Consider the following 18728-nt stretch of genomic DNA (forward strand, 5'->3'; position numbering starts at 1 on the left):
AGAACACAGGTGTTTACAGTTTTGAGACCTAAGTAATCCTTTATAAGGTGAGAGAAGGTGTGAAAGCCCTCTCAGTAATTTATACCTCACTGGAAATTAATGAAAATACATGTTGAAATTGTTACAGAAATACCTACATCTAAATATTGAAAGAAAGGAAAGAAAAACTTCTTTCAGGGATGAGCATTATTAAAACTATATATTCAGTTTTCTTCATAGCATTCACAGTTATTAATTTTGAGCTCTCAGTTACTAGATACTGAAGTGCAGGGATAGCTGAACTAACTCAACTAAGTAGTAGCAGCCTAGCTGTAACAGCAGAGAGATTTCCCAGAATAAATGAATTGCAGCAACAATCAGAATACCTGCACCATACTGCCATTTGAATGAAGAAATCCCAGGCATTTCCACACAACACAAATCACCTCTTTCTCTGCTTACAGATGCAAGAGGTAAGTGAAGAGATTGGCTCCCTGCAGCAGAGTTGAGAACAAAGCAGTGGGTAGCTGTATTTCACTGATTTGGAGGACACACATATTGATTTGGGGTTTAAAAGTAGAGTATGCTTAGGAGCACCCGGGTTCTTACCTTTACAAAAACAGAAATCTCAAAATCTTCCTGAAAGTTATTCGTTTCTCCAGAGTTATTGTTAAGGGGAAACTTGAGGGAAGTTGAAGAGTTGGTAAAAGTGCTCTGTCTCTGACGAAACTGGAAATCCGGAGGAAAATGCAGGTTGCTCTCAAACGCTGAGCCCTCTTCATCTTTATCTTCCAGAATTGGGCTCATCAGATCCATCTGCTGCTGTGGGTAGTCTTCTTCAGCACCATGGTGAGATGAAGAATCATCTTCTCCATCACTTCCATGCTGAGAGGCCACAGAATTATTACAGCTATCTTCTGAGTTCTCCTTACTACCATCCATGTTTTCTGGGGTATTAGTGATGGAAAAAGGGGATGCTGAATCTTCATGGACATGATCAAAAAGATCAGCCCCTTTATTTTCCTCAGAATCTGAAACCTCAGAGACACTGCTGTTGTTAGCATTTTCATTGATTTCAGTGAAGACTGGATCTTCCATGGCTGCTGGCTGGTGAGCTTTGCCTGCCTGCTGGTACCTTACAGACTACAATTAAAGTGAGATGTTGACAGACAAGGCTCCTCAGGAGGAAACAGAGTCTGTGGTGTACTTTCTGAATGCTCAGCTACACATGGCAGATCTCCAACAATCATTTACTGAGAGCCTTGAATCAACAACTGCACTTCCACCAAGTAAAAGGCTGTCTCACTTTTAACCCCTTTGTCGATCTGACTCCTGGAAACTGTATCTCAAGAGCTGTAATCAGCTGTTCCTCCAGATGTTGCCTGGATAAGTATAGCAAAAACCAGCTAAAGAACCTATCAATACTAGAAAGCTACAGTTAAAAAAATAAGTATTCTTACATAGGAAGTTGAAAATAGTTCTACTGGAAATCTTATTTATGTAAAGAGGTATAAATGCAGACTTCACCCACTCACTCATATTTTCACAAAATAGGAGTGAGTTTTTTCACAAAAACTTCAAGGAAAAGCAAGGCAAAACTGCCTCAATAATACAAGCAATCATCTACGACATTTTAGTGGTTACTTACAAAATCATCAACAACTGAAGAATATTTATGAAAAAACTACCCAAAAAAATTGTAAAGAGATAAATTTTATCTCTTTCCAACATTGCCACTCATTCACTTTGGGGGCCACACATTTCACATTTGGCATTGTCTTCCTCTGAACTATAAACTAGGGCCAAAAACTGTAAAAGCTCTCATGAGCTACCCTGGGAATATAGGAAAAGAAAGCAATGAAGTATTAATCATGATTACATATACATAATGCATCAATTATAATCACGTTTTGGTTATGTATCTCATGTTGTAAAACATACACTGTAGAAATCTTGTTTGCCACCTTGTGTATACAGTACCTTCTCTCTAATGAATGGAGAGACACACCAAACTGCACAGAACCTAAAGTGGTGAATACTGCCAGCTTTAGCAAAGAATTAACTGCCCTTATAGAGACAGATACACATTCCAGAGCAACTGAATTCAACAGACCTGAAACTTCTGGAATATCCAAACCTGCAGTTATCAGATTATTATAAAGTTACCAATCTATTAAAGTCATGAGAACTTCAAGCCTTATTGACTAAAGCCTTTTGATCTCCATGTTTACTGCATCTGGATTAGATAGATTATTACATGAATTCTTATAAACGAATATTTAATCTTTTGGAGTTGAGTCAAAAGGAAAATGAAGGTGTACTCCTGGCCCAGCCTTGTAACTTCCTGAGTGGTAACTGCCACAGCCAGGTTAGATTTCTTAAAGAAATAAAGAAAAGAAGTGAAAGAGAAAGATGGTAATTCAAGCCATTCCAGGCAGAACAAGAAGGGAACACAAGATGTTTCACAGTGTAGGACAGCAGGTGCAGCCTGCCTGGGATTTATGACTGTAGTTAACTGCCATTACCCTTATATTAAGAAGTTTAGAGTAATAATAATAGTTAAATATCAAAAGCAAAGCAATATTTCATCATATTTAAACATAGGGCTCCTAGATAAGCAGAAAAGTGCCAAGATCATGGTCACAAACAAGTTTAATCACTGTGATTGTGCAGTACAAATATGCAGGTAAGTATCAGAGATCAATGAGATCTCTCAGTTCTCGAGGGCCTTTCTGGCCCGCTGCAACTCAAGGACTGCAAGGATACATTACTCATTACCAAGGCCAAATTTCAACTCTTACTACCCCCTCATTCCTGCCTGGCACAAGTGGTCCATCACCAAACAGGACAAAGCACATCTCTTTAAATTAGCTGTATGTAACTCAGCCACAATTCCTCACTAAATCCTGGAAATCCTAACTCAGAGATTCTGAAATGGGTGCTGTGTAATCTGTCTTGCAAACTTCTAACACTCAAGACCAAGGCTAATGATAAGACCGATTTAAAATCATGAACTTAAATTACTGAAGTTCCAGAAACTTCACAAAAGCAATAAAACAGCAGGTAAGTTTTATAAATTCAACTTCTTTTAGGACTACTTTTCACTTCTAAGAAAACACTTGGATTTCTTCATATTTTGTAGAAAGACAAATGTATTTCTGCCTGGGTCTGTTCAGCTTGCTCTCAGCATGACTTTGATCAGCAACTCCCACTGATCTTCAACCCCTTCTTACAGAGTGCTTGCAGGATTAAACTCCTGGGATCATAAAAACTCTCTCCTTAATAACTCACCTTTGAGTTATTAAGGAGAGTTTAAGGGGAAAAAAAGAACACAGAAATATGCACGACACAAAACAAAGAACAAAGTCCAGTTGTAGTCCAGTCCGTGACATTTTTTTTTTCCCTCCACGAAGACATTTGCAGGATGCAGCAGCACCTGCTGGAGGGTTTAAAATATCAGAAGTAAAACAAGGAGTAAGAGCATAAGGTGAGTATTATTTAAAAATAAATACAGTTCATGTGGGTTTCTTTATTGTGAGTTATCCAAGTTCTTCTTTCCTCTGCCACCCTCCAAGAGCAACGAAAGTGATCATTAAGTGTCCAGTGAAATGGGAATTCTCTCCTGCACAGAAGTGAGAGGGAAGAGGTTGTATGAGGCAGGAGAGCAAAAAAAAAGTCTCAGCACAACTAAAGCCCTCTGAGTAACAGTCCCACCCTAAAGCCATGAGAATGCAAGATTACAAAACAGAGATCACCAATCTGATCCATTCCCTAAATTCCTCTGCTCCCAAATCTAGAAGGTGTTGAGTTAATGTGGAAGTTAGTAACACAATACTTTCTGCTGCTAATTCTGTAATCCAGGTTGTGTCACTGATCATCTTGACCCACGTGAGCCACTGGTAATCCTGGTCACCAGCTCTGCAGAAACACAAAAACCACAAGCAGTAAAGTTCATAAAAGGACAAAGAACATGAGCAATAGAACTCCTCACTTTCAAGAGAAGCTTGGTTTTTACTTTATGACTGAATTTCTGATTTCACTTCAACTTTATTCTTTTTAAAGGAAGACATACCAGAATCAACAAGTCCAGTTAGCATACTTAGACACAAGTTAAAATTTTGTTAGTGTTCAGCACCTGGAATAAGCAAATCACTGATTCTTTCTACAGTCCAGTGGACACCAATGAGCACCTCAAAGTACATCATAGAAAATGATGGAAATAATTACATCAAAAGGAGATGAAGATGGTCTTTAATACAGTCCAGTTATCAGAGCTCCCCAAAATAGATTTGTCTGTTTAGACAGCAAGGCTGATATTTAACTATATTTAGAAGCCCACAAATGGACATCAAAACTGAGCCTAGGAACCCAGATCACTGCCTGGTTCACTCTGCAGAGACACATTGAGCTCAGTTCAGCAGCCCAAACACACAGAGACATTTACTGGTATTTAAGTTGTTTGCTTAGAGCAACTTGATTTATCTGAAGGATAAGGGCAATGACACACTCTGACTGCTGAAGCTACTACTGAAACTTCAGCAGTTTACCCTGAAACCCCAACAGAAATCAGCTCCTCCACCTTGCACTTATTTTAAAAATGACAAGCAGAAGACTGACTGACTTGTAAAGAAATTCCTGCATTGCTAGAGTCAGTTATCCCTCTCCTCCAGAGTAGAAGAGAAGGGTGGAAAGAACAAAGAGTGACAAGAATATCAGATCCCTAAAGAGAGCACCTCACATATTCTCAGAGATTAAGAATCAGAGGCAAAACCTCACATTACACTATTTAGTACAGATTCTGAAGACTTCTACCTGGGTACACCTTTATTGAAGCAATAAATTGCACATATTCTAGACATTCCATAATATTGTAAACTTCAACTCATCCATCAGTGCCACAAGTAGCTTCAGTGGTTCCCTGTCTAGAAATAGCAACCTGCTTTTACAGGAATTTCTCTGGTCATTTCCAGTTGGATATTCCTCTAGTTTTAATGGTTTAATAAAAGAGTCCTTCAGTTTCATTTTTCTCAATGAAGATACTTGCACAATTTAAGCAAAGAGCCTGTAAATCATTCCTCATAACCTGAAGAAATTAAGGCCCTTCAGTTGCTTGCTCTAAAGTATCTTTTTCCAGACAAAGACATGCAAAAAAAATCTTGAACGGTTAAAACACTCAGAGTTCTTGGAAACAGCTGAACTTGAAACTGAATGATGGTAAACAAAGTTTACTGTCCCTCAGTTTCTGAGGGATCTTAGCATCCCAGAGGATCAGACCCTTCATTTGCACTTAAGCGCACTCAATGCAAAATCATGAAGGTTCCTGGCCATTCAGGATGTTGGTTTTACAAAAAACAAAAAACAAAAAAATCCAAACCCTCACAAAAAAAAAAAAAAAAAAACCAACCAAAAAAAACCAACCAACAACAACGAAAATAAAACCAAAAAACCAAGTTTTTTCCTTCATAAATATTCAAAATTTTCAAAGCTTTGCGACATGTAGTTCAAGGACATCATCAACACTACACTGTGGGCTCTAGGAGACAGACTGGTCATGGCTTACAGACATACTACAAGGGACTTGCAATAAATTCATACACTTTGTTTTTGTTTTCACTCCTGGCTGCACTCAATACCTGGAGGAAATCAACCACAAACTCCTGCACCATTTCCAGCCTCAGCTTTTGGCAGCACCTCATCTCTACACAGTTCATCAACAGTAATCCTCTATCCACTGCCAATCTTGCACTAAACAGCACGAGGACAAGATTTTATCCCACTATTTGTTCCTTTATCTGTACTCTATTTGTACTGCAGTAAGAAAAACAAACACACCAAAGAATTATTTCAGAAGACAGTGGTTTGGAAAATGTTCAGGATGACACATTTTACACAGGAGTCAGCACATCCTTGAAGCAGGCATCCAGAAATCCATCTGTTGTTCTGCTGAACTGACCTGGATTCTGCAGTCTTGAGGGGCTGGTTCAGGAATCCAGGACCCCACTGTAGTAATGGTCATTCACATTCACCCAGATTTCCTTGCCTGCTGGCTGCATAAAAGGCATATTTAAAGCCAACACACCCATAAATTTCACTCTGCATATGACAGACATTTCTCCACTTGGAACCAGACAAACAATAGAAAATCACTTTGCACAGGACACTTAATTCTCATGTTATCAACAGCTTTTAGTTGTTAAAAATACCAGGAGTCATTGTCAACATACATTTGAAAAACTGCTTTACCTGCTGCAGCACCTAATTGTTCCCAATTTTGATGTTTCAAAGCCCTTTATTTTTGGTATTCTACAGTTCATTTTGTAAAACTTTACTTGATTTGGTCTTTAAGTCCATGTTTAGAAATTGCATTGGAATACCTAAGAGCCTAAGAAATACCAACATTTTATCTGCCTAACTGCTCCAAGAAAAACATTTTTGTTTGCCTTTAAAATCTGGCATAATTTCAACAGCCTTGTTTATCTCTGAAACTAAGCACCCTTGAAAAGCTCAGCAACCCAGCTTCACGCCTGTTTGCAGGGGAGGCTCTGGTAACTGAAATAAAGAAGGCAGAGACACTACAGTCCTCTGTATCACCCTGTCATACAGCCTTAGGGATCTCCTTCCACAAATTTTGAGAAACAGAAAGGTTAAGAGCCCTTTTTCTTTATAGCCTCCATACACAAGCAATACTTTGGATTAAATGGGCACTAAAAGCTTAAGGTCTAATAAAGTTTAACAGCTGTTACTTACCCAGCTCTTTTTATGGTTTCATGAAACGTCTGGTTTTTTTTCATCTCAATTTTATAAAGATGCATCAAAACACAGTAAATTACAAGTTAAATGACAGATTAAAAAAACTACTGAGCAAAAATGGAAAAATGGTGACAGAGGTCTCCATCACATGGATAAAATTGAGAATAAAACTGGAAATACAGGAAATAGTTCTTGTTCAGGAAAATATGCAATACAGGGCAGGGACATTTTCCACTATGCCCATGTTGCTCCAAGCCCCTTCTAACCTGACCTTGAACACTTCCAGGGATGGGGCACCCCCAGCTTCTCTGGACAACCTGTGCCAGGGCCTCACCACCATCACAGGGAAGACTTTTTTTCCTGATATCCAATCTAAACTTGCTCTCTTTCAGTTTGAAGCCATTTCCCCTTGTCTTGTCACTCCACGGTCTTGTAAAAAGTCCCTCTCCATCTTTCTTGTAGGCACCCTTCAGGTGATAGAAGCCAGAGTTAGGTCACCCCTAAGCCTTCTCTTCTCCAGGTTAAACAATCCAAATTAAATTAGTCCAAGTTTAACCCCAAATTTAATTAATCCATATAAATTCAGTTGCCTCACCTCTACAATACTGCCAACTAGAGGGCATGGTTTCTCATCTAAGCGTTGTACTAAACCTAGCAAACCCTGAGAATATTTTGAGGTTGCCTGCTCTTTTCTTCTGGCATTGACCAGAAGAAAAGACCATTTTTTGAGCTGCAAATGCTCAATTGTACTCCAGCACTAAATCTGGACAGCTCTGGCAGCATCCAGTGCTTAGAACTGCAGCCTCTAAAGGCAAACATGGGCTAAAATACAACAGAGAAATCAAGGCGAAGAAAGGCAAACATCTCAGTAGTGCTCAGTTTTACTCCTCTTAATGTCAGTATACATGTAACTCAGCCATTTCTTGTAGGCAAACACTGTAAATGGAACCAAGAGCTGAATTAAACACATTAGACAGATATTGGCCAGACCAGCTCAGAGTTCAGAGCTGCTGTGGTGTGCTGCCTGTATGATGTGTCAAACTGGGCACAACACATTAGGCTGGGCTTCTGAATAAGTGAACACTGCAAATGGTTTTCAAAGCATGTGGGCAAGGGTAAACAAGAGATTACTCACACCTTTCAGGGCTGAATAGCTGAGTGAGTATGCTACAAAAGTAGTCTGGCAAAAGAGCCTCGGTGCTTAAAAGTTGCCTGCATCTGCACATAAAGTTTTTAACAAGAACTCAATTGTAACTTAATGAAATTGGTCAAAATATTGTACCTTGTCTGTTATACATTCCCTGGAGCTCTAGTTCACTCTGTGTAAAAAATATTTTTAAGGCAATACAACAAAGTCATTTATAAAGGACGTATCCCTCCTCCACATGATCAGCTGCCATGTGCATATTCACAAAGCTGAATTTGTGTAATCAAAAAGAGACTCAGAGGAAAAAAACCCCAGAAGGACCTTGACTTGAACTTGACACATAACCCCTGAGTAGCTGGAGATGTTTTTTTCCCCTCTTTTACAGGCCTGTGTTTTGCCATGCCTGCTACATTCCATAAATCAAGGTGAATCAGGGGTGTGTCACTTTATTCAGCCTATTGTACCACATTTTAGAGCCACTCCACAGCTGGCACACACAGGTAGCAAAACCTGCTTAACTCATACATATGTGAAAGCCATTAGGAAGAAACAAGCTGAAATCTACACTGCAGAATAAACATCTAGCAGGGTATACAGAATGAAATTCAGATCCACTTCAATCAGTTATGAAGCTATAAGCATGTCTTTTTATCAGTTTTTAGGATGAAATTTTAAATAGTGATGATTTGTGCTCTGTGCTAGCAAAGGATGCTTCATTCCTCTACCTAGAGCTGGTCTCATTGTTTGTCAGCCCCAGTAACTTAACAGGTTTTGCAGAATTACTAATCCCTTCTCATAATAAAAAGGAAAACCATGGGAATGTAAACTATTTGCCTTAATTTATGTAGCAAACTTACACCAGGACCCAAAACAAATCTCAACTCATTGTAGTACACTCTGCTGCAGTAGCACTCAGAGTACATTCAGCAACATCTGACTATTTCCTGCCTGTATTCTGAGTTTTAGGGTAAACAATTTTTTTTTTCCCCCACAAGAGACCACAAAAGGCAATGTGCGTGAAAGAATATGAACATCCAATTTACAGAGCTGTGTGACCAAAAGGGAGACGGAGTCATGGAGGAGTCATGGTGACAAGCAGCACGGCCTCGAAAAGGTGACAGCCTGGGGCTGCCGGGCACCTGCAAAGGAGGCAGGAGGCAAATTATGGGCGTGCTGGGAAAACACCGGGACACTCCCAAGGACGTGTCCCATCGCAGCCTCACCTCACGGTGCCCTTCTACAGCAATGGGAAGCGCAGCAAACAGCCCCAAAGTGAGCTGCATCCCGCGCCAGGGGTACAACACATCCCTGACAAACCCCTGAGCTCCCTGGAAACACCACGTTGCTCTGCTTGGGAGGGTTCACGCCACAGCCCCCATGGCTCCCCTCAGCTCTGCCCCTTCATCCCGGTGGGTGGCAGCAGGAGCAGGGCAGTGACTGTCCCCTGTGCTGGGCACTGCCGAGGTCACCTCCAGGGCTGTGCCCAGCTCTGGGCCCCTCAATTCAGGACATTGAGGGGCTGGAGCGTGTGCAGGGAAGGGAACGGAGCTGGGGAAGGCTCTGGAACACAGGCCTGAGGAGGAGCAGCTGAGGGAGCTGGGAAAGGGGCTCAGCCTGGAGAAAAGGAGGCTCAGGGGGGATATTCTGGCTCTGCAAAACTCCCTGACAGGAGGGGGCAGCCAGGTGGGGGTCAGGCTCTGCTCCAAGGGAACAGGGACAGGACGGTCATAGTCTCAAGCTGCACCACGGGAGGTTTTTAGTTGGACCTTAAGAATAATTTAGAATAATTTCTTCACAAAAAGGGTACTCCAACAGTTAGACATTAGAATGGGCTGCCGGGGCAAGCGGTGGAGTCACTGTCCCTGGAGGTGTTCAAGGAAAGACTGGACGCGGCACTGAGAGACATGGTCTAGTTGACAAAGTGGTCGTCGGCCATAGTTTGAGGTCGACAATCTCAGAGCTCTTTTCCATCTAATTGACTCTGTGACACTTCAGTCACAGAAATTCCCCACTGCTCCCCTAGCGCGCGTGCTTCCCCCCCACAGCCCTCACAACCCCTCTCACTTCCCGCTCCCCCCCCCCGCCGTTCATCCCAGCGCCACGCCCCCCACGCCGCAGCCAATCGGATCTCCCGCCAGCGGGCCCTCAGCCAATCACAGCGGGCGGAGGCCGCGCTCACCGACGGGCTCCCGCGCCCCCCCTCAAGGCCCGTCAGTTGCCGGTTGGGGCTGCGCGGGCGGCGGGTGCGCAGGCGCTGAACCCCCGTCCCCGCTGCCCCCGGTCACCTCCGGTGCCGCCCGCGCGTCCCGGCCCGAGCAGAGCCGGAGCTCTGCGGGACCTCACGGCGGGGCCCCGGCGGGGACCGGGGTGTCCCGCGGCGGGAGGCTCTGGGGACGGTGAGCCCGGTCCGAGTGCGGGTGAGGGACAGGCGCGGGGGAAACCGACCCGGAGCGCCCGGTTGGTCGGCGGTGCCGCGTGTGCGCGCTTTGCAGGCGGAATAACCTCCGTTCTGACCCAGCCGAGCTACTCCAAAACCTGGTCGGGAGGTCTGGGAGCAGGTGGACTGGTGTTGGTGGTATTTCACAGCTAGCTTGCTTTGCTGGGTTTGCCTGGGGCAGAGTTAATTTTTGGTTAGAACGTGCCACTCGTGTATAAAAACAGCAGTGCTGAGCAACTGCGGAGCATTTCCAAGGGAACGCCGCGGGTTTGCCTCTTACTGCGCTGTGGAAAACTCTGGTTCTGCTTTCTAAAGCACCTGACAACATCGAAGGGGTGATCTCGCCGCTGCGTTGCGCTTCCCATTTCTTTTCTCCTTTTTCTTCTTTAAAAGGCGTGTGTCCTCCAAGTCCTCGGTGCTAAGAGCTGCCTTAGTGCTGTTTTTTGACAATCCTTGTAACTTTTGTATCTTCTGCAGACAATTTAACTGTTGGAGACCGGGGCAGGGGGTGGCTTCCCGTGCTTGGAATTCCCGTCACTGCTAAAGCTACAGCTAACATTAAAGCTCCTTACGCCTTTAAAATAACCCTGCTGTTTTAAGGAGCTTGCGGGAAGGATTGATGTTAAAAAGGTTGGGAAAGCAGCTGCTGTGCCTCCTAGAATCACAGTTTGTCTGCACATAAAGGAAGATAAAGGATAAAAGAAATAGAAAGGGGAAAATTGCTGGAATGGGGCTCTTCTTGAGAAGCAAATAAGCTGCCTAACAACATTGCAGAAGGTTTTGTGAAACCTGGAGCTTCGTTTCCTCTTTTAAAGACAGAGCATCGTTCTGTAGCTTCCTAAACAAAGTGCTTAAGTCACACACAATACATTAAGAGAGGGTCAAAGCTTACAGATTGTACCTGGCACTCATAACCATTAATTCCTTGCTGAGAAATACTTACCTCATAGATAAAGCTATTAATTTGGGGTTTTTTTATAGAGAGAAAAGTGTGGTGTAAGAAGGACAGGTTTAAATGCTGTTATGGTAGATGTAGAGCAGCTTAGAAGGAAAGGAGAAGTTACTCCTGACAGTTCTGTGTATGGAATGAGCAACGAGTAAATGTGACTGTTGAAAGGCTGAAAAGTCTTCCAGCAACTCTAGAGGGTGGAAACTGTAAGGAAAAGTGAGATGAAAAAGGAAAACTACAATTATAGTAGAAAAAGGCTTCTGACATTAAAAGTGATGTGTAATAAGAATTTAGGGCTGCAGAGGACTCTTAAATGTGGGTCTGGAGCTGTTCAAGTCCTTGTGCCTGTGCTTGAACATGAGGAAAAATACTGATTTTCTGTCTTGGAATGTAGAATTGGAATAGGACACACACAACAATGGAGTAACTGATCAAAAGAAAACAATTCTTCCTTTCATTTAGTCTTCAGTGGAAAAAAATCTCGCTGCACATTTATTTTAATATATGAAAAACTGATAATTTGTGAGAAACCTCCGAAGTCAGTAGGGAAATCCACTGTTGACTCGAGTGGTTGTTTAGACTGAGTGTTTTGAAATTACCCTCTGGAAGGAAGATGTCTATAATGTATAGCTAGCTAAACTGGTCACAGTAGAATTGTTTTGGTTACATCCTTGTCTGTTTAAATTTTTCAGGTGCATCTGATTACCTGCTGGAAGCACTTCAAAGTCTCCACAATGAGCTCGATGTTGATGTTGTTTTTTGCTGGAATCCTCCTCTGTTGTGCTCGCTCAGCTGGTGACTCGGTACCCAAGTTGCTCCTCGTGTCCTTTGATGGCTTCAGGGCTGACTACTTGGAAACCTACAAACTTCCTCACCTCCAGGAATTCATTGAGGATGGTGTGCTTGTAAAAGAAGTCAAGAATACTTTCATCACCAAGACCTTCCCAAACCATTACACCATAGTGACAGGTTTATATGAGGAAAGCCACGGCATTGTGGCTAATGACATGTACGATGCTGATGCCAAGAAATATTTTTCACAGTTCAACGATTCAGATCCCTTCTGGTGGAATGATGCAGTTCCAATTTGGGTAACAAACCAACAGCAGGGAAAGGGAGCAAGTGCTGCTGCAATGTGGCCCGGTAGCGATGTAAAAATCAACAACACAACCCCTCATTTCTTTATGAAGTACAACTTCTCTGTGAAGTTTGAGGAGCGAGTGGAGAGAATTGTGGAGTGGCTGAACAGCTCTGACCCAGTGGTCAATTTTGCTGTGCTCTACTGGGAAGAACCAGATGCGAGCGGGCACAAGTACGGCCCAAGCGACACCCAGAACATGCACAGAGTGTTGGAAGAAGTGGATAAACACGTTGGTTTCCTTATGAGCAAGCTGAAGGCATCGGGCCTGTGGGACACTGTAAATGTCATAATAACAAGTGACCATGGAATGGCCTCCTGCTCTGCAGAGAGGCTGATTGTCCTGGACAAATGCCTCGGGCGCAATAACTACACCCTGATAGACAGGACTCCTGTTGCTGCAGTGCTGCCAAGGCAGAGTATGTTTGGGTTTGGTTGTTTTTTAAGGCATATACTGAGAATTAAGTCTTGTTGATCTTGCCTCTAAAAAGTACACAGTATGCTAGGCTGTTCTCATCTTTTGCAAAACCTATGGAGTTCATGTTGCAAAACTTTTGCATAAGGAGTAAGCTAAAGAATGATGGCTTATTTTTATTTGGAAGTTTGTTTTGACAATCAGTGGGACAAGGAGAGTTTTTTGTCAAATTGCTGTGGCTGATAAGGATAACCCTGGTACAGGTGGTTGAGAAAGTAGGTAGGTACTTAGTTTGCCTGCTCTGTTGATGCTCACTTAAGTCTGTGCAGCTGTGATTCACAGTGAGCATGAAATAAACCCATGTGTTTATTCAGAATAAAAAACATCATTGTGTAAGTTTCCAAGTAAAAATCTAGTCCCCCAACTTTGATCATTTTACCACTTCTGTTTTTGGGAGTGAAACCTAAGATTTTGTACCATGAATTCCATTTTTGTGTCTTGGAGTTGTCCCCAGCAGGCATGTCTGAAATCATGACATTGCTGGCCTCTCTGTGGCCAGACTAATGAACAAAGTGATTCCTACAGTAAAAACAAAACAAAAAAAAATTACTGCATTGGGTAAAATATTGTCTACTTGAGGGGGTGGTTGCTTTCTCTTGATTTCTCTGCTTGAATTTTGCCCTTCAAGCCCAGATTGTAAGTTGAGTTGTAGGTCCAAACCCACATCTGGGAGGAGTCTGATTTAAAATGAAAGCAAATTTTGAAATTCACCTCAACCGTTGCAGCATTTCGTAAGGGACACCAAAAAATTGCTTTTCTATGTGTTTTTTAAAAATTATTAATTATTTTGAAGTAATGGACCTTAGGTTTAATGACAGATTAATTGTACTAAACAGGAGTTAATTTCCCTCTGTTTCACACGCAATATTTTCCTTGGCAGACAAAGAAGATGTGTATAACTTACTCAAAAATTGCAACAGTCACATGAAGGTTTACCTGAAAGAAGAAATTCCAGACAGATTCCATTATCGCCATCACAAGAGAATCCAGCCCATAATCCTGGTCGCAGATGAAGGCTGGACAATCGTACAGAACGAGTCCCTTTCCAAGTGTAAGTGTGTGTTCCTCTGTGGTTTGTGTGGGTAAACTGCCTTGTTTTACTCCAGCCAGCTGCAGGGTGGTTCTCATTTAGTGAGGGGAGTCCTGACACTGTGCAAGTTTAGGAATAATGCAGCATTTTCTAGAATGTTCTCAGCCTGAGCCTGGAGTGTTTAACAGATGAGGAGGAGATGGGGCAATATTCTGTTGGCTGAAACACTTTGACATGTTCAACTTAATAGTCTGAGTTATCTTAGGCAGGTTAGCAGTCTGACTCAAGCTTTCCCTGGAGTGTGGTTTGACTTTTTATTGTAATAAAATACATATGTAGGGGTGCACAAATCAAAGCATGCAACACACAACATTTAATATTACAGTACATGTTCTAGGGAATGAAAATAAATGGCAGGAAATACTAAAAATAGTAGGAACCCAGCAGCATGTTTGAAAGACAAAACTCAACAGGTGTCAGTTCTCAGTGTCTTGCTATGCTGTGCACTTTCTTCCTGCTAGAATGTCAAATTACACACACATATATATATTTTTTTATGTGTGTGTATATGTAGGTGTATATATTTCCAGGTGTTCCATATGCAGGGGTTTTTTTGGCAGACAACAGGCATGGATAATTTATAGAAAAAAATGCAACAGTCACATGAAAGTGTATCTCAAAGAAGAAATTCCAGATAGATTTCCTTCTTTTAATAGTATGAAAATTCAACCTGTAATTCTGGTTGCAGATGAAGGCTCAGAGTGTGTGTGTGTGTATATGTGTGTTCAGAAAGTGATTAGACAGATTCTTGGTAGGAAAATCCATTAATAGAAATTAAATACAAAAGTACCAACTTCTGGGAAGTTTCTGAGCAGCCAACAGCTCAGCCTGGTTCGTAGGGTCAGGGATATCCCTCCTGGATACTTCCCTGTATGACTGCTGTTAGGCACAGGATGTGGAGTGGTGTGAAATCCTGGTTGCACCCAGTTTAGCTGATTTTACTGTCTGCCCATTGCAGAATTAAGTTCAGGTTTTTTCAGTATTTGTACAGTACTACTGTTTAATACAGGATGCGTTTATATTTTAATTTCCCCACGGATTTGCTACAATTATCTTCAATTTGGCAACATGTAGCACAGGTGTTCTCTGATCAGAGTTCTCTTTTTCTTGTTTCTGCTTAGATTCAATTTCATGTACTTAAAAATAGTTACTAAGTGAATATTTATAAGGAGCAGCATTGTATCAGTTGAAGTAAATCTCTTTTCAAATCAGTTTTATTTGTGAAGGCTTCCCAGAATCAGGCAGGGGAGGTTTTAGCCTAAAAGCCTATTTAAGGTTGTCTTCATGGACAAAGTGGCAGCCATGAGTCAAAACAAACAAGATGTGGTAACAAACAGAATGGTAGAAAAGATTAAAAAAGGCTAGAGAGGAAGCTCACTGAAGCGGTGAGTGTGACATAATCAGTTGGAATCTGGATGTTTTGCATCAGAAGCTTCAGGGATGCACCCAAGGAAACAGTTCTCAGGGATATCCCTCCACTGTTACTAAGAAATGGACTCAAATGCAGTCACTCAAATACTGTGCTGTGAGAGACTTCTGGCACCTTGGACAGGTTTTTCAGGAATGCTGTTAGGAAATTTGACAATGGCTGCTCTTCAGCTGTTTATAATCTTCAAAACCTACCAGATGTCCAAGTTCTCCTGACCTTATAGCCACAAAGGTTTTGCTGTGTGCCTGCCAGAGGCACAGTGATCCTTTGTCTTTTGATTTTGACTCTCTGGGTGTCCCTTGAGCTGAAGTACTTTATCTGATAAGCATGAATTGAGGGTATTTCATATGCTCAAACTGAGCACTATCAAGGGAAAGGTGCCTGATTTTTAATAAGTAATTAAAATGTCCACTCTGCAAGGAGAGATGACTTTCCAAAATCTGAGGAGTAAAAACTTTGCATTCTATCTACTGACTCATTGTGGAATGGCAACCTCCTTTTCAACTTTGGCATGAAGAATGGCAAGGGGAACACTGGAAGTGTTAAGCACTGAAAGGAAAAGAGATTAATAGGAGTGAGAACCACGGGGAAAGGCCAGTGTGGGAAAAGACTTGTGGGGTTTGGGAGAAGAGGGAAGAAACTCTGTCTTCCTTCTGCAGTTGATCCAACAGCTGCTTTTCTGTTGAGCATTAACCTTTGGTGAGCACGCGTGCTGTGGGGGTGGGGGAGATGGAGAGGGGAGCAGTGGCTGTGACAGTGACTGTGTGCTCTGCCCCCTGCAGTGGGGGACCACGGCTATGACAACGCCCTGCCCAGCATGCACCCGTTCCTGGCCGCGCGCGGTCCTGCCTTCCGGCGCGGCTCCAGCCACGGCAGCCTGGCCAACGTGGACATCTACCCCATGATGTGCCACGTGCTGGGGCTGGCCCCGCGGCCCCACAACGGCACCTTCGCCAACACCAAGTGCCTGCTGGCTGACCAGTGGTGCATCAGCGTGCCCGAGGCCATTGGGATCGTCATCGGGGTTTTCATGGTACTGAGCACTTTCACCTGCATCATCATCATCTCCAAGAACAGAGTGGCTCCCTCCCGGCCCTTTGCCCGGCTCCAGTTACAGAGCGATGACGACGATCCTTTGATTGGATAGCGCGGAGGGAGCCGAGCCTCGCTTCCTACCTTGGGATTTCAGGAGAACAGTTTCAATTTGCACTGGATGGCATTCTTTGTTTATGCACTTTATCTGTGTAAAATACTGTACAGCCAGACCCTGCTGATTTGTGTGACTAGTGTAATATAAAAATATTTTCACAACCAGATGGTGAACAGGTGGCTTTTTACTGGAAGAGATGCTTAACAAAATAAGGATGCTTAGTTTTTCATTCAAGTCTCCGAACACTTTCAGAAGGAGACTCCAGAGTGTGACTAGCCAGAATAGACAAAGTGAATTTTAATATTTGTAAATGATAATTGCTTTTTTGTATTAAATTAATATTTACTACTTTCAGTGTTCTTGCAGCTGTGTTAGAAAGAAAAACTTTATTGAGAGTTAGGAGTTAGTTTTGTTTAGAGAGTATATGCTGATGTGTCCTTAAATTTGGGGAAAGAGAAGATCTGAGACTTCTGTTTCTACCCTAAGTCAGCAGTGTAGTAAGAAATTTCTGAGAAAGAAAATAGAAGTAAGTGATTAAAGAACTGGTGCATATCTCTTGTATTTGAGCAATAAACTATGTGGTTCAGCACTTACAAGCCTGGACACATGGCTCTGGCATTCCTGGATATGTGTCTCTGGATGACTTAGATCCACAGGTCCAGCTGGGATGGCACCACTGCCTTATCTCAAGAAAAGTCAGTTTAACCTGGGAGTCAGATACATCAGCTGTAGTGTAAAATCACTGCTCCTGAACCCTATCAAAAATTTCTCAGGAGTAAATTCTGCTGAAGGTCGTCTTGAGATAAAGGTGGTTCTGCCCTGGGTACCAGCTCATAGTTGTCTCTTGAAGGCTGTTGTGCCAAAAAGCAACAACTGAAAGTTTGATGTGCATGTCATCAAGCAAGGATTTCAAACTTGTATTTTAAACCCAGGAAATTAAGAGGAGGAAGTTAGCAGATCTTAATTTAAAAATAAATTCTCTATAATGCTTGAGGTACATAGATGCAAATTCCTGCTGAAGACCAGAGCTAACTGTTCTCTTAATTGAAACTCTTGATTCTTTGCTAATGGTCATCTAGTAACTTGCTATTAAAAATAGTTTGATTGAGAAAGCCTTAAATGATACCTTATCTTTCATTGAGATAAAATTGTTATTGCTAACCCAAAAAGAGAACTGCAGTTATCAGGTCCTTGTCCTACAAGTCTGATGGCTTTAAAAAACAAAGTGACAGAGATACCTGGTAGCAATGGGGTTTCTCTTTCACAACTTCAGATTCATTGCAGTTTGGTGTTGGCCACAGCCTTTTAGTGATCCAACAGGGAGGGAGCAAGAACTTTGGAGGGAAGGAGTTACTTTGAACTGCCCACTGGAAAAAATAAACTTGAGTTTTACAAATGTGTGGAAGTTGTAGTAATGTGTGTCTTCCTCTCTAGGGATTCCATTGTACTTGATTAAAAACACAATCTAAAATCTAACCACTTCTGCCTTTTTTTTTTTTATATAACTACTAATTATTACTTATTAATGCTTTACTCTGAATTGATCTGAATTTGAAAGAGTTCGGCTGAATTGGAAAAGGCTCAGGCCCCTTGAAATATCTGTTACTGACAGGGTACTGGATTTTAGCCTGTTGGTATTCTAGAGCAGTAGCTGGACTGAACACAGAGTCACTTCCTCATCCTGCCATATTTAAATTAATTAATTACATGCACCAAGAGGTCAGGTTAATGAATAACTACAAAGGGAATGTGCTGCAGGGAATGTGTCTAAGCCTAGAACCTAGGCTTAGATATGCTGTAAAAGGGAGGATGCTTGAATTCCTGTGTTGGAGAGAGTTCTGTTATGTTCTGGTAATTCTGCTAATCCTAAGTGGGATCCTCAGAGGGTCAGTCAGAGAATTACTGGAGATGCTTTGCATTACCTGTGTTCGGAAAGGTTTGACTGACTTTACCTTTCTGGCAAACATCCTCTCCTCTACCTGTGAGTTTGGGGTTCTTTTCTAGAAGCTAAAACTGATTAGGACAGTATTTTCTCCACTGTGTTCCTTCCCCCCAGCAGCTGTCACACAGAGAGTGGCTGATGTGCTCTCAGTTCCTCTGTGCATCCCCTCCCAGGCAGGTGGCAAAGCTTTGGTGACCAGAGCTGTAAATGCTGACTGAAGGAGGATGGCAGAACTCTGACCT

The 18728-nt window shown here is 42.3% G+C and overlaps 1 protein-coding gene and 1 long non-coding RNA gene across 5 annotated transcripts; one reads left to right on the forward strand and one right to left on the reverse strand.

Moving 5' to 3' along the window:
• Nucleotides 1–3077: 3077 nt before the first annotated feature.
• On the reverse strand, nucleotides 3078–6307 carry LOC129117812 (uncharacterized). The gene is made up of 3 exons (XR_008533914.2): nucleotides 6223–6307; nucleotides 5933–6026; nucleotides 3078–3897 (listed from the first exon to the last, which is right to left on the reverse strand). It is a non-coding gene; the product is annotated as an uncharacterized LOC129117812 (long non-coding RNA).
• Nucleotides 6308–10083: 3776 nt separating this feature from the next.
• On the forward strand, nucleotides 10084–18020 carry ENPP4 (ectonucleotide pyrophosphatase/phosphodiesterase 4). 4 transcript variants are annotated; one of them, XM_054628671.2, is made up of 4 exons: nucleotides 10084–10434; nucleotides 11955–12819; nucleotides 13756–13926; nucleotides 16177–18020. In XM_054628671.2, exons 2-4 carry the CDS (start codon nucleotides 11997–11999, stop codon nucleotides 16539–16541), a joined length of 1359 nt encoding a protein of 452 aa, XP_054484646.1. In that variant the 5' UTR covers nucleotides 10084–10434; nucleotides 11955–11996; the 3' UTR covers nucleotides 16542–18020. The 4 variants fall into 4 exon arrangements, with proteins under 4 accessions (XP_054484646.1, XP_054484647.1, XP_054484648.1 ...); XM_054628672.2 differs by having other exon boundaries at nucleotides 10084–10422; XM_054628673.2 differs by having other exon boundaries at nucleotides 10084–10293.
• Nucleotides 18021–18728: the final 708 nt, after the last annotated feature.

Source organism: Agelaius phoeniceus, chromosome 3, assembly GCF_051311805.1.
Source record: "Agelaius phoeniceus isolate bAgePho1 chromosome 3, bAgePho1.hap1, whole genome shotgun sequence".
In the NCBI taxonomy this organism is placed as follows: domain Eukaryota; kingdom Metazoa; phylum Chordata; class Aves; order Passeriformes; family Icteridae; genus Agelaius; species Agelaius phoeniceus.